General features: G+C 42.5%; 1 protein-coding gene across 1 annotated transcript in view; it reads right to left on the reverse strand.

Moving 5' to 3' along the window:
* The window catches only part of LOC311055300 (venom factor-like), a gene marked incomplete at its 5' end in the record, with an annotated part of 39,694 nt that overhangs the window by 12,372 nt on the left and 14,323 nt on the right, over positions 1-12,999 (reverse strand). Inside the window, 7 exons of the mRNA XM_084071430.1 lie at positions 706-964; positions 2,211-2,471; positions 2,681-2,749; positions 3,067-3,196; positions 3,394-3,549; positions 4,364-4,564; positions 12,237-12,452. Coding sequence (XP_083927556.1) covers positions 706-964; positions 2,211-2,471; positions 2,681-2,749; positions 3,067-3,196; positions 3,394-3,549; positions 4,364-4,564; positions 12,237-12,452 — 1,292 coding nt within the window. The remainder of the gene's footprint in view (positions 1-705; positions 965-2,210; positions 2,472-2,680; positions 2,750-3,066; positions 3,197-3,393; positions 3,550-4,363; positions 4,565-12,236; positions 12,453-12,999) is intronic.

The following is a 12,999-nucleotide window of genomic DNA, read 5'->3' on the forward strand; positions in this document are numbered from 1 at the left end:
CCAAATTGTGGTAGTCTCAGGGCACAGCTTGTGATATATTAGCTTGAGGGTAAACAGTGATTGTGGGTGAGGGAGAGAGAGAGAGAGAGAGAGAGACAATTAAATCCAGTTTGGTATCATTTGGGAAAACAGAGAGTACAAGGCTGATAACATGCAGTCCAATATGCCCTGATGATGCAACGCAGGAAATTCCCAATGCCAAATATTTGCACAACAAAAAGAGCTGTGGAAATCCCAGGAGTCCCATCCAGTGACTCTTAGTTACATCAGGTGTAACTAAGTAAATAATCACATTATTGCTCTGATACTTGCACTCTCCCTCAGGGCGAAAAGTTGGCTATTTTCAGCATTTTACCCCATGTTGTGCGACAAAGTCCGGTGGCTTTAGTGCTGACTGCTTGAAAGCAACCTACAAATTCAAGCTCGATGCACTGATGCATTATGAGCAGTGGTGGACACTGGACAGTAATTAAGAACATTTACTTAAGTACTGTACTTAAGTACAATTTTGAGGTATTTGTACTTTACTTGACTATTTCCAATTTCCAATACTTTTACCTCTACTCCACTACATCTCCGATCCAAATATCGTGAGTACTTTTTCCAACACTGATGATGAGTAATAAATGTGTGAATGTAAATGCTTTGTTGTGTTTTGGGGGGGGCACAGGTGTGAAGTTTTTTATTTTCTTCTTTATTTTTTACCCGTCTCTGCCGTCTGCTCTGCTGGGTAGGCTCACATCCCTCCACAGCCACGACTCATAGAACTTGGAGCGCAGATACACAGACGTCTCATCCAGGTACTCTTCATCCTCCTCCTCCTCCTCCTCCACCTCTTCTATGGGAGCTGAAGCTACTCCGTAATCTCCGAAACCTCTGGCTCCATCGAAACCTCCGAAACCACTCCCAAGGAGGGTTTCTCTCGCCGACCCCGCAGGTTGAAAACGTACGTTCTGGTTTGAGTCTGTGAGGATAGGAACAAACGCATTCATGCGTTATATACAAACGCATTTGTATATCATTTTTATTTTCTCATGCCTTTTTTGTACATAGTGGTATATTTTTTTTCCTCTGTATTCTCATGTTGATTTTTGAACTGTTTGGTTGCTACTATATATGTCTATGAAATTAACTCAAGGACCCCAACGGAAACAAGCCCGCAAGGACTTTTTTGTCCGGACCTTTTAGACAAAAGCATTATAAATGTAACTGTGTTGTTTTACATTCTTTTGCCTAATAAAAATTTCAATCAATCGATCAATTCAGGTTCTGATGAATACCTCTGTTAGCCTGGTAAACCCTCCCTCCGGAAATCTCATTTCCATTTGATTCCAGGAGTGAGTCTGGCATGATTGCCCATTGTGGGGGTATCTAGTGGAATTACCAGCTAACCGAGCCTATCAGCGTCGTCGCTCATCGTTCTGTGATTGACAGCGACAGTTGGCCAATCAGGTGGCGAGTACGAGTGAGCCCGAAGGGGACCGAGTGCAGCCGACAAAAATGGAACGATCCGCCATTGTTTCTGTGGCCAGTTTCTGTGGCCAGACACTTTTTACTTTCGGTTTTAAAACGCTCTCTAACTTCTTTTTTGAGGCACGGGATTTACTTTTGAGATATCGTTTGGATAGAATTTAGTTGTTTAACTTCATATATGTGGTCAATTAATCATGACAGAGCCTATTTAAAAATAAAAATTTAGAGAACCGGGAGGGGCGGGCAGTGCCACGCATGTATCTCAATAAGGCAACCTATTTTGGGCATGGCCGTCTCAAAAGTCCCGTTGCGTCACATTAGTCTGGAGGTCTGCTGATTGGCTGGAGGGGAACAACGATCATTGGATGAAGGGGTTGTCAGTCAACGGTATTACTCCCGCCCAACTCCAGCCCACAGCCAATATTGCAGAATGGGCGATCATGCCAGGCCACTCCTGGAATCAAATGGAAATGAGATTTCCGGAGGGAGGGTTTACCAGGCTATACCTCTGTAGCATATAGTTCTGTTCCCTTACACACCAATGGTGCAAAACAAAAATAAAAAAGTATAGGTGTAGGTATATAATATATTAAATGAATATGTTATATTTGACCACAAATGTTAAGAATTTTATTTAGATGGCATATTGTTTAGACACATACTGGGTTTAATGTTGACCTGTTATCCTGATTTATTTGAAGCACTTTAAGTGTTGTCCTTGCAGACTTTTTACATACGCAGACGGTCAGACGGTCGCCCTCGGTGTGGTATTCGTACTGAATCAAGCGTGGTCATGCGGGTCAGGGGGGGCTCAGGGGTGGGCGGCCTGCTGTCAAAGTCCTGCTGGTGGTACTGGGCGCAGCAGTAGCGGAAGGCCCGCATGCATTCCCAGCCCTCTGTGATGTAGAGGGAGCGGCGTGTGCAGGAGTACGGCATGGGGATCTCCCTCAGGCCGTCCTTACAGCAACCACGGAGCAGCTTCTCCTTGTAGTACTCCTCTGGAGAGAGAGAGAGAGATGCAGAGAGAGAGAGATGCAGAGAGAGAGAGAGAGAGAGAGAGAGAGAGAGAGAGAGAGAGAGAGAGAGAGAGAGAGAGGGGCCATGAACAAAGGAGGGTGTGTGGAAGGGGGTGCCACAGAGTCATTGATCTAGGATTTATTGTGTCATTTAATTATTGTTCATTTGTGCCATGCAGGCTGACACTCACCCAGAGCAGTTCTAAGTTCTAACAGCTCAGCGGATCGCCTCCTTCTCGCACTAACTTGGCACTGCAGATCTGAGGAGAGGAGAGGAGAGGAGATTGTTTCAACCTACAACCTGAAGCGAGGGACTCAAACCGTGTCTGCAATCCTACTAACCCAGTGGTTCCCAACCTCCCCCTACATCCGACACACACACACACACACACACACACACACACCAGGTTCGGTGCTAGGCAATTTGGTGCCCTAGGCACTATGTGTCCTATGTCTGATAGCGCCGCGCCACCGTTTTCTGCCACAGCGCCACCTAGAGCCTGAAAAAAAAAAAGATGAAAAAAGGCAACTGCCTACTCTGCCTAGTGGGCGCGCAGGCCCTGATACACACACACACCTTTCCTGGGTTCGGTTTTGACCCCAGAACTGGAGGAGAACAGAAGCCCTGCGTCTGTGAACACCCGCATGCTGTCTCTGCCTCCTCCCCGGGTGCAGCCGATGTCGCCCTTCTCCACCACATGCCACATCTGTTGGGAGAAAACTGAACTAAAGTTAAACTGAGACGGAAGAGCTGCGGCCTCGCATGGTACTATAACCCAGTGGTTCTCAAACGTCTTCATGTCAAGGACCCCCAAATTGGTATGTATTTGCCCACGGACCCCCATCTGAAAAGATTTTGTGCTAGGGACCGCCATAAAAGACAGACAACAACAACAACACACACCTTCCTTTGTGTTAGTCTCTGGTTACTCAGCAGGTACACAGCGTTGTCCACAGCCACCAGGTTGACCTTTGCCCCTGGGTCACCTCTGACTTTAAGGTTGAGACCTTTTCCAGGACTGAAATGGTTGTTGTCTCTGTCTTCTGGCTCCACGCTCAGCTACAGTAGGAAGAGAGGGATAGATGTAATACCGCAAATGTTGAATTATCCTGATGGGAAATCACTTATTTTATTATACTGGAGAGGGCTTGCTTTCTGAGAAAACATAAGCCTGGGATCCAAGGTTAGGAGTTATCAAACCAGTGAGATTTCTCATTTACACTCTCACCACAAAGCGAGCGAGGTGCCATGCTGGTTCTTTGGACTCACCCCCAGTGGTGTAAAGTAACAAAGTACATTTACTCAAGTACTGTACTTAAGTGCAATTGTGAGTATTTCCAATTTTCAGTACTTTTACTTCTACTCCACTACATCTGAGAGGCAAATATTATACTTTTACTCCACTACAATTATTTGAAAACTTTAGTTACTAGTTACTTTGTAGATTTTGATTATTATTACAAAACATACATTAACCACTTCAGCCCTATATACATTTAGGCCATTTGAAAATAGCCGATATACAAGCTCACATTCACAATGCGTCGCAGCGCGACACATTGTGAATGTGAGCTTGTATAGCTTGTATGTAGATCTGCTATTTTCAAAAGATTTTTATACATTTGAAAAATTGTGAAATGGGACATTCTGCATAATGAGTACTTTAAGTACATTTTGGTATCAATACGTTTGAATTTTAACTCAAGTCATTTTTTTATTCCGAACTTTTACTTGTACCAGAGTATTTCTACATTGCTGATACTTTTATTTAAGTAAAAAATGTGTTTACTTTTTCCACGAGTTGACCAGTGACTTTTAATTTACACTCTCACCACAAAGCGAGCAAGGTGCCATGCTGGTCCTTTGGACTCACCCGTCCTACGCAGGTATCGCTCACATCCACCCAGATGGAGTCAGAGACCACCTCCGTTCTTCCTGTCCAGGGTATAACATAGAATGCCACCAAACGGAAGGAGGGCATCATCTCCGCGGTAACCGTCAATACAACGCTAGTGATTATGTGACCAGTGACATCCAGTCGCTTAATGTCAATGATCTTTCCCCTGTTGAGTACCTGATGAAATTGACATGGCACGTTAAGGTAAGAGGAACATAATTTTGTGCTTGAAGAAAGATTAGTCACAGCAGCCAATCGAGGAGAAGCCTGTTACAGACTAAACTTACAAAAGACCTAAGAATAGAAACATTCAGTCCATTTTTACAAACTCAAACTTTGGTGCTATTGGTTCTATTCCCCATGGAGGGTTGTTATTGTATATCTATCTCCCTGCTCTTAATGGTTAATGATGGTGATGTCTAATTGTGCTGAGCAGGGAGAAAGATATAGCAGAGCCTGAACGCCAAGATAAAATATTACATCCACACTTGTATTCTCATTCTATAATATTGGTTCAATCTATTCGTTCTATAATATTGGTTCAATCTATTCGTGAGTTATCTGACTGAACTGGCCACAGTGGATCAGGGAATCAGAATTCAACTTCTTAAATGCCAGTATTTAGGGAGAAATACCTGCTGTAGCCTAACACATCCACCGCCAATCCCGTAGTCCTACGGGCCGTTAAATCCAACCGTTAACCGCCAATCCCGTAGTCCTACGGGGCGGGTGTTTTCCCATGTTAAATCGTGCAGGTGCAGATTCCGGATTTTTTTTGCACTTCCGGTTTCGAAGGGGGCGGACCGGAAACGAAATAATACTGTTTCCGGTTTTTGTCCCGCCTCCGTTTCCTGTCTAGCGATCAACTTTGGAAGCCATTATCTCGGCTTGTTGTTTTGCTCTCCGCATCCTCCACTCTAACATTTTCGCCTCGTTCTTCAAAATGGAGGATCGGATCGCGGCACGGTTTTCAGCGTTTTGTTCCGTCGGGTCCCGTGTTTGTGTCGAACCAAATGAACGCGGATTTTAAACGGATTTAGCGGGGCCTATGGCGGAATCAAAAAAACAAAAAAGGTAAGAAAAAGCTTGGCACTACGATGGACGTTCTGAGATTAGCCGTTGGCGGGGGATAGACTGCCTGGCTAGTTGGCAAAGTAGCTCGAACCAGTCATATCACCAGCATATTGCTGTTGGCTGTTCATTTCAAAATCTGAAAGCAAGCAAGTATTAAAAGTAAAGCGAAGACATTGGGGGCTCGTTGAGGTTCCGGTGAGATGGCGGAGAGAGGAGCAGCTTAGCTAGATAGCTCTCTAGAGTCGGTTAAAATAACACGGCAGAAACATAACCAAAATGGGAAAAAATGAATGAAAAGTGAATACTACTTAAAAGAAGAAGACGTAGAAACATTTTAAGAACCACAAGAGAGGATTAAAGCATCGGACTCATCGACGACGACGGAGGGGAAAGAAGGGGAGAAGACGCGAAGAAAAAAACATGGACGAGGAAATCAAGGAAGTGCTGCGGGTGGGACTCGCTGGTGTGACGGCGGAATTAAAATCTTTCAAACAAGAAATGCAGCGAGACTTAACTTCGCTCAAAGAAGGAATAATGAAAGAAATGAAGGAAGAAATTACTAACTTTCGCTTGGAGGTAGACCGACAGGCGGAAAGACACGACGGAGAGATAGCGGCGCTGAAGGCGGACATGCACGAGTCCCAAACACGCATTTCAGAGGTAGAAGATTGGAGATCAGGAGCGGACGGTGCCTTGATGGTAATGGTGGAACAGGTGGAGATTTTAGAAGCTAAATTACTGGAACTCGAGACAAGAGCCAGGAGAAACAACGTGAGGGTCTTTAATTTGAAAGAGGAGACAGAAGGTGAATCGGTAATGAAATATATGGATCAATTATTTCATTCCGAGCTGAGTCTACCCGAAGGAACCCAACTTCAGTTGCAGAGGGGACATAGAGCTCTCACACAGAAGCCGAATGACCCGTCTGCTTCTCCCAGGTCCATTGTGCTGAACTTCCTACAATTTGAGATGAAAGAAATGATATTGAGAAAGGCCTGGGAGGCGAACATCCAAGTGGAAGGCAAGCGTCTGGGTTTTGATCATGATTACCCCCCCGAAATCGTTCGTATGAGAAGAGATTACCTTCCAGCAAAAAAAGTACTAAAAGATAAAGGAATCCGTTTCAATACACCGTTCACAAGGATGAAGATCCACTGGTCGGAGGGGACGAGGACCTACAACAGCGCGGAGGACGTCACCCGGGTCTTGAAGGAGAGGGGCCTCATGGAGAGCGAGCCGATCGGGGATACAAACGCAGATTCGCCGATGGAGGAGGAGGGACGCGCCGAGCCAACAGCGGAGGAACCGCCAGCGGAGGAGCCGAGTCGAGCGGCCACGGCGGCAGCAGAGGCGGAGAGGAGCCCGAGATCGAACCATGGATCCGAGCAGTGGCAGAGAGTGGAACGGGCGAAAGGTGCAAAGAATCGAGCTTCGGAAAGGTTGAAAAGTTTTAAAAGAAGATATGGAATGTTTTTTGCTGGAAACAAGAGGTAAACATTGAGTTGAAGTGACTGTGGGGGAGGGGGGAAAAGAAAAATGGTGAGGGAAGATAAAATAATTAAGGAGGCGAATGATAAAAAATTGACGTCATATTAATACAATACATAGAAAATTAGCCCACCCTTACGATAAGATTGGCTGTTTAATGTACAAATACAACTTAATGTGGGGACTTTGTTACAAATTGTGGTTTTGATGAAAACGGAATGGTTTTTGTTCTGTACTTTATTTTTGATGGGATAATGTATACCGACCAAGAGGTTTCTTATTAAGAGGAGGATGGCTAGGCACTGGGGAAGCCCAAGGGTTGGGTCTAGTACTAGTATGCCTAGGGAGGGGCCCCCGTTCAAGACGGGGCTTACCCCCGCACCCTGTTATGAGGGTTTAGGGGTCACGGAGGATTTACCCCGTGTTTGGAGGTTGTGTTACGTGTTTTTTGTTTTATGTCTTATATATGTGGAGCTGACACCTGGTTGCAAACAAAATGGAATGACTGAACAAGGGTTACATGTAACAAGAAGAGATAGGAGGTACTATGATGACTGATGTGGTTGGAATTATGTCACTAAATGTGAATGGTCTGAATTCCCCCATAAAAAGACAAAGGGTGATGACAAAACTGAAGAAGGAAAAAATGCAGGTTTATTTTTTACAAGAGACTCATCTAAATAAAACGGAACATGAGAAATTAAAAAGATTTGGTTATAGGAATTCATATTATAGTTCATATAGAGAGGGCCCTAGAAGAGGTGTTATAATTTTGATATCTAACACAATCAATTTTATTTTTGAAAAAGAAATTAAAGACAAAGAGGGGAGGTATATTATAGTAAAAGGAAAACTGGAAAATGAACCGGTAACCTTGGTAAATATATATGCACCTCCAGAAAGTGATAATAATTTCTTCAAATCCTTGTTTGATATCATAGCCTTGGAAACAAGTGGGATTTTGATTTGTGGAGGAGATACTAATACGGTTTTATGTGATAAAAAAGATACGTCAAGTTCAAAAAGGGGGAAAACTCAAATAGCAAAATTTGTAAACACATCGCTAGAGGAGATGGGACTGATAGACATATGGAGATATCTTCACCCCTTAGTAATTGATTTTACCCACTTCTCTGCAGCTCATAAAGTACATTCAAGATTAGACCAGTTCTTTATAAACACAAATGAAAGTCATAGAGTTACAGAATGCGAGATTGGAGGGGCGGACGTGTCAGACCATAACCCAGTGACTTTGAAGTTGAGACTGAATAACAGGAGACGACAAACAGTCTGGAGACTCAATTTGGGAATGTTAAATAATGAGCAAAGGAGGGAGGAGATTAAAGTTGAGTTGCTAAGATATATAGAAGAAAACGATAATGGAGAGGTGGACCCTACAGTAATTCTTGATGCCATGAAATCGGTTATCCGGGGTAAATTGATAGTGCAATCAGTAATAGTTAAGAAGGCCAAGTTAGAAATCTACAGGAAAAACAATGACAAATTGAGGGAACTAGAACAGGAATATCAGAAAACAAAGAAGGAGGAGGTATACAAACTAATACAAGAATTGAAAACAAGAATAAAAGGAACACAACTTGACGAGATTGAAAGAAATAATAGGTACCTAAAACAGAACTACTATGAAGCAGGGTCAAGGGCCACCAAACTATTAGCTAAGCGGATACGCAAACAGCAGGTTTTGAGTAGCATATGCCAAATTAGAGACCCTCGGACAGATGAACTGACATGTGTTCCTGAACAAATAGAGAGAATATTCAGAAACTACTATGAGGAGTTATATGCACAGCCCAAGGAAGTAGAGGAAGGGGAAATGAGAGCATATTTGGAACAGCTGGACCTGCCTTCAATTGGGAAAATACAAAATGATAAATTAACAGCAAGCATAACAATGGAGGAGGTAATGGAGGCAATCAGCTCATTTAAGAATAACAAAGCGCCTGGGAGTGATGGCTTTCCTGCTGAATTCTACAAAATGTATAGGGAAGAGCTTGCACCCCTATTATTAACATCCTTTAACTGGACACTGAAAAAACACAAAATCCCAACATCATGGTCAGAGGCAATAATTACAGTCCTACCAAAAGAGGGGAGAGATAAGGAACAATGTAGCAGCTATAGACCGATATCCATTTTAAATGTAGATTACAAAATGTATACAAAAATTTTGTCCAAAAGACTGGCTGATCTCATGACAGACCTGATCGATGAAGATCAGACTGGGTTTATTAGGGGTCGCCAGACCCATGACAGTATCAGAAGAGCTATACACATTGTAGATAAGGTACAAAGGACAAAAACAAGTACATTAATAGTGAGCATAGATGCTGCTCAAGCGTATGATAGGGTCTCTTGGGGGTTCTTATATGCTGTGTTGACAAGATTTGGGTTTAACAAAGAGGCAGTACAAAGCATAAGATCATTATACCAACAGCCCTCAGCGAGAATCAAAATTAATGGAAGTTTATCCGAAAAGTTCTATCTACAGCGCTCAGCGCGCCAAGGCTGTTGCCTTTCACCAGCGCTGTTCGATTTTTTCATAGAGCCCCTGGCACAGGCCATTAGACAAGATGAGGGTATCCATGGCGTTGAGGTCCAGGGCAGAGAACAACGTATAGGGCTTTTTGCCGATGATATAATCACATTCCTTGGACAACCTAATGATTCACTCCCCGTGCTAACCAATATATTAGAAGCATTTGGTCAATTGTCTGGTTACAAGCTTAACATAGCTAAAACTCAGATTCTAGCACTAAATTATACCCCAAATGCACTCATAAAGGAATCCTATGACTTTAATTGGAAGCAAAAAAGTATTAAATATCTGGGTGTTAACATAACTAAAAGTATTTCCACACTGTATAAGGCCAACTACACCGGAATAGATCAGAAAATCCGTAAAGATATAGAAAGATGGACCACTTTGCCACTAGACCTTAACTCAAGAATAGAGGCTGTGAAAATAAATATTCTGGCTAGATTGTTATACCTATTCCAGGCCCTGCCAGTAGAGGTCCCCCAAAGCCAATTCACACAATGGGATAGATTGATCTCTAGATTTATCTGGGGAGGAGGGAAACCTAGGGTTAAATTTATGACTCTTCAGCTACCAAAAGATAGGGGGGGAATGGGTCTGCCCAATCTGCAAATGTACTATCAAGCTGCTCAGCTGAGGTATACTATATGTTGGTGTAATCCTGACTACATCTCCAGATGGAAGGATATTGAAGGGAAAGTTGGGAATACACCAATTCAGAGCTTACTAGGAGACATTGATTTATTCAAAAAAAATAAACACCTTATTGACCCAATCACATTATTTACATTGGAGATTTGGTATAAAATAGTTAAAAAATACAAATTAAAAGAGGAAATTAAAAAATTAAAATGGATAGCCTCTGACAGTGCTTTCAGACCGGTTGAATATGATAAAGGGTTTAAACAATGGCAGAACAAGGGCATGACAGCGTGGTGTACTTTGGTGAAAAAGGGGCAGCTGGAGAGTTTTAAGGAACTAAGTGATAAATATGATATAGATAAACACGACTTTTATAGGTACCTGCAACTAAGAGACTATTATACAAAGGAAATCCGGGGGACACCCTCTGGAGAAGTGAATGGTGTGGTCCAAATGATTATAAATGCATACTCGAGTAAAGAAGTTCGGGTTATATCGGGATTATACCGAACATTTATGAAAAACAAACATACAACGGATTATGTAAAAGTAAAGTGGGAGACTGAACTTGAGATAGCAATTACAGAAGAAGAATGGGCAAATATGTGGAGGGCACATCAAACGTCCACCAATTCACGAGTCTGGAGGGAGTTCTCCTGGAAAAATTTAATTAGGTTCTTTATAACACCCAAGATTAAGAGTAAACAACTAGGGAAACAGGTTCAATGCTGGAGGGAATGTGGAGAGGAGAATGCAGACCATTCACATGTTTTCTGGAAATGTCATAAGATTGAATCTTTTTGGAAAATGATACATAGACAACTCCAGAAGATACTAGGATACACAGATCCCCCATAACTATTCATAGTGAACAGATCAACCAGGTATGTTCGTATATATACCTAGGAGTAGTAATTGACCACCTTCTGTCATGGAAAGAACAGATTGAATCAGTGGGTAAGAAGACAAAGCAAAGAGTCTATTTCCTTCGCCGTTTGAGATCTTTTGGTGCTAGTAGACAGATTCTTCTTTTGTTTTTCACTTCTGTTATAATGAGTGTTCTTCAGTACTGTAGTACCACCTGGTATGGATGTCTGTCTGTAGCCTTAAAGTCACAACTGCTGCAGCAACTGAACATTTGTTCAAAGATTGTTGGACAGCCACTTCAGAGGCTCTATACAACTACGTATAATGATAGTATGATAAGGTTGGCAAGGAATATCACTTCAAACACTAGCCATGCTTTGTATGGAGAATATAGGTTGCTGCCTTCAGGAAGGAGATACGGTGTTCCTACATACAATAAGGTCAAACTGAAGAGGTCCTTTGTCCATCAGACGACACTGAGGCTCAATCAGGATTTATAGGCCAAGGGTAGGCTGAGAGGTGGACATTGCTCTTGTCTTTGTATGTCTTTATGTATGTATTTTGTATTGTGTTTTGTTTTTCTTGTGTCATGTCAAATGTGTGAACTGTTTATTGTTGCATACATGGCTGCTGGGTCGCAAGACAAATTTCAGTGTGAACTGACAATAAAGTATTATCGTATCGTATCGTATATGAGATACCTATGGATAGTAAATTGTTATATCTGTGTGACTTAGACTCGGTAATATACGGATGGGAGACAGGTATCTGGTTAAGATTCTATTGGCAGCAGGGAAGAAATGTATCACAAGGAAATGGGGACAGGTTGACAAACCCACAAAAAAACAATGGAAAGATCTAGTGGAGGAAATATATGTTATGGAAAACATGACGCTACGACTGAGGCTCCAGGAGGCACAAATGGAAAAGAAATGGACAAAATGGTTAATCTACGTGAACACTATCTAAGTGAAGTAACATGAGTAACAAAAGGACAATTATGATCAGTGTTTGGTTCCGAATTGTTTGTCTTTTCTTTTAGTTTTTGTCCTTGTATGTCTTGTGGGTCCTGTTCATCTTCATTTTGTTTCATTTCATTTTTATTTTCTTCTTTTTGTACATTGTATGTGTGTGAAAAATTTAATAAAAATTCCAAGTGACAAAAAAAAAAAAAGTAAAGCGAACAAACGGAAGAGGAAAGCGCTGGCGTGGATGTCTCACCAGGTAGGTGAGGCGCGTCACATATGCCTTGTCGGCCTTGTCTCCAGTGCTGATGCTCATTGTCAAGGACAGCGGGTCTCCTACAGACAACGTCTCAGTCGTTGCAGAGATGTACAGGTAGTTCTGCTTGCTCTCGCTGAAGGGCTGGAAATGAAGCACGTTGAAAACATTCTTGGCCTGTTGCTCCGGCTTCAGATGTGCTTCTGTGGTCTCAGCCTAAAGGCAGATTCAAACAAACAAACAAATAAACGATTGTGTTAACCCATTAAAACCGGGAAAGCATCTGTGTCATTTTAGATTGAGCTGACAATAAACTAGTCGTCACTTTCTCGTTACTTTCTCCCTATTGGCTAAAGGCCAGCCAATGAGTGGTCGCCAATGGCTTCCCATACTCTGAACCAAGCCCCCAGAACCGCAGTAGAACAGTGAAGCTGCCGTTGCCTGGTGGTCAAATCTGGGATTGCAAGACTTCCGCATTTAAAACGATACTGCGCATGCTTCTATCGTCTGAAACACACACACACACACACAGCCTACATACAGACACACAAAAAGGACACAGAACGACATCGATGCACTTGTTTTCTTTATATTGGTAGCCAAGCTGTAAATGACATTTCATGTCAGTCTTATTTTTCTTAGAGCCTGTTTACCTACAAGTGCTGCACTGCTCCATTTCAATAATTTCCTAGTCCTACATGTGCATCTAAGAAGAAATTCCTCTGAACTGATTGACAAAAAGCCACGTATTCATGTTTTTTGC

The sequence above is a fragment of the Gymnoscopelus microlampas genome (genome assembly GCF_963454915.1).
Source record: "Gymnoscopelus microlampas genome assembly, chromosome: 2".
In the NCBI taxonomy this organism is placed as follows: domain Eukaryota; kingdom Metazoa; phylum Chordata; class Actinopteri; order Myctophiformes; family Myctophidae; genus Gymnoscopelus; species Gymnoscopelus microlampas.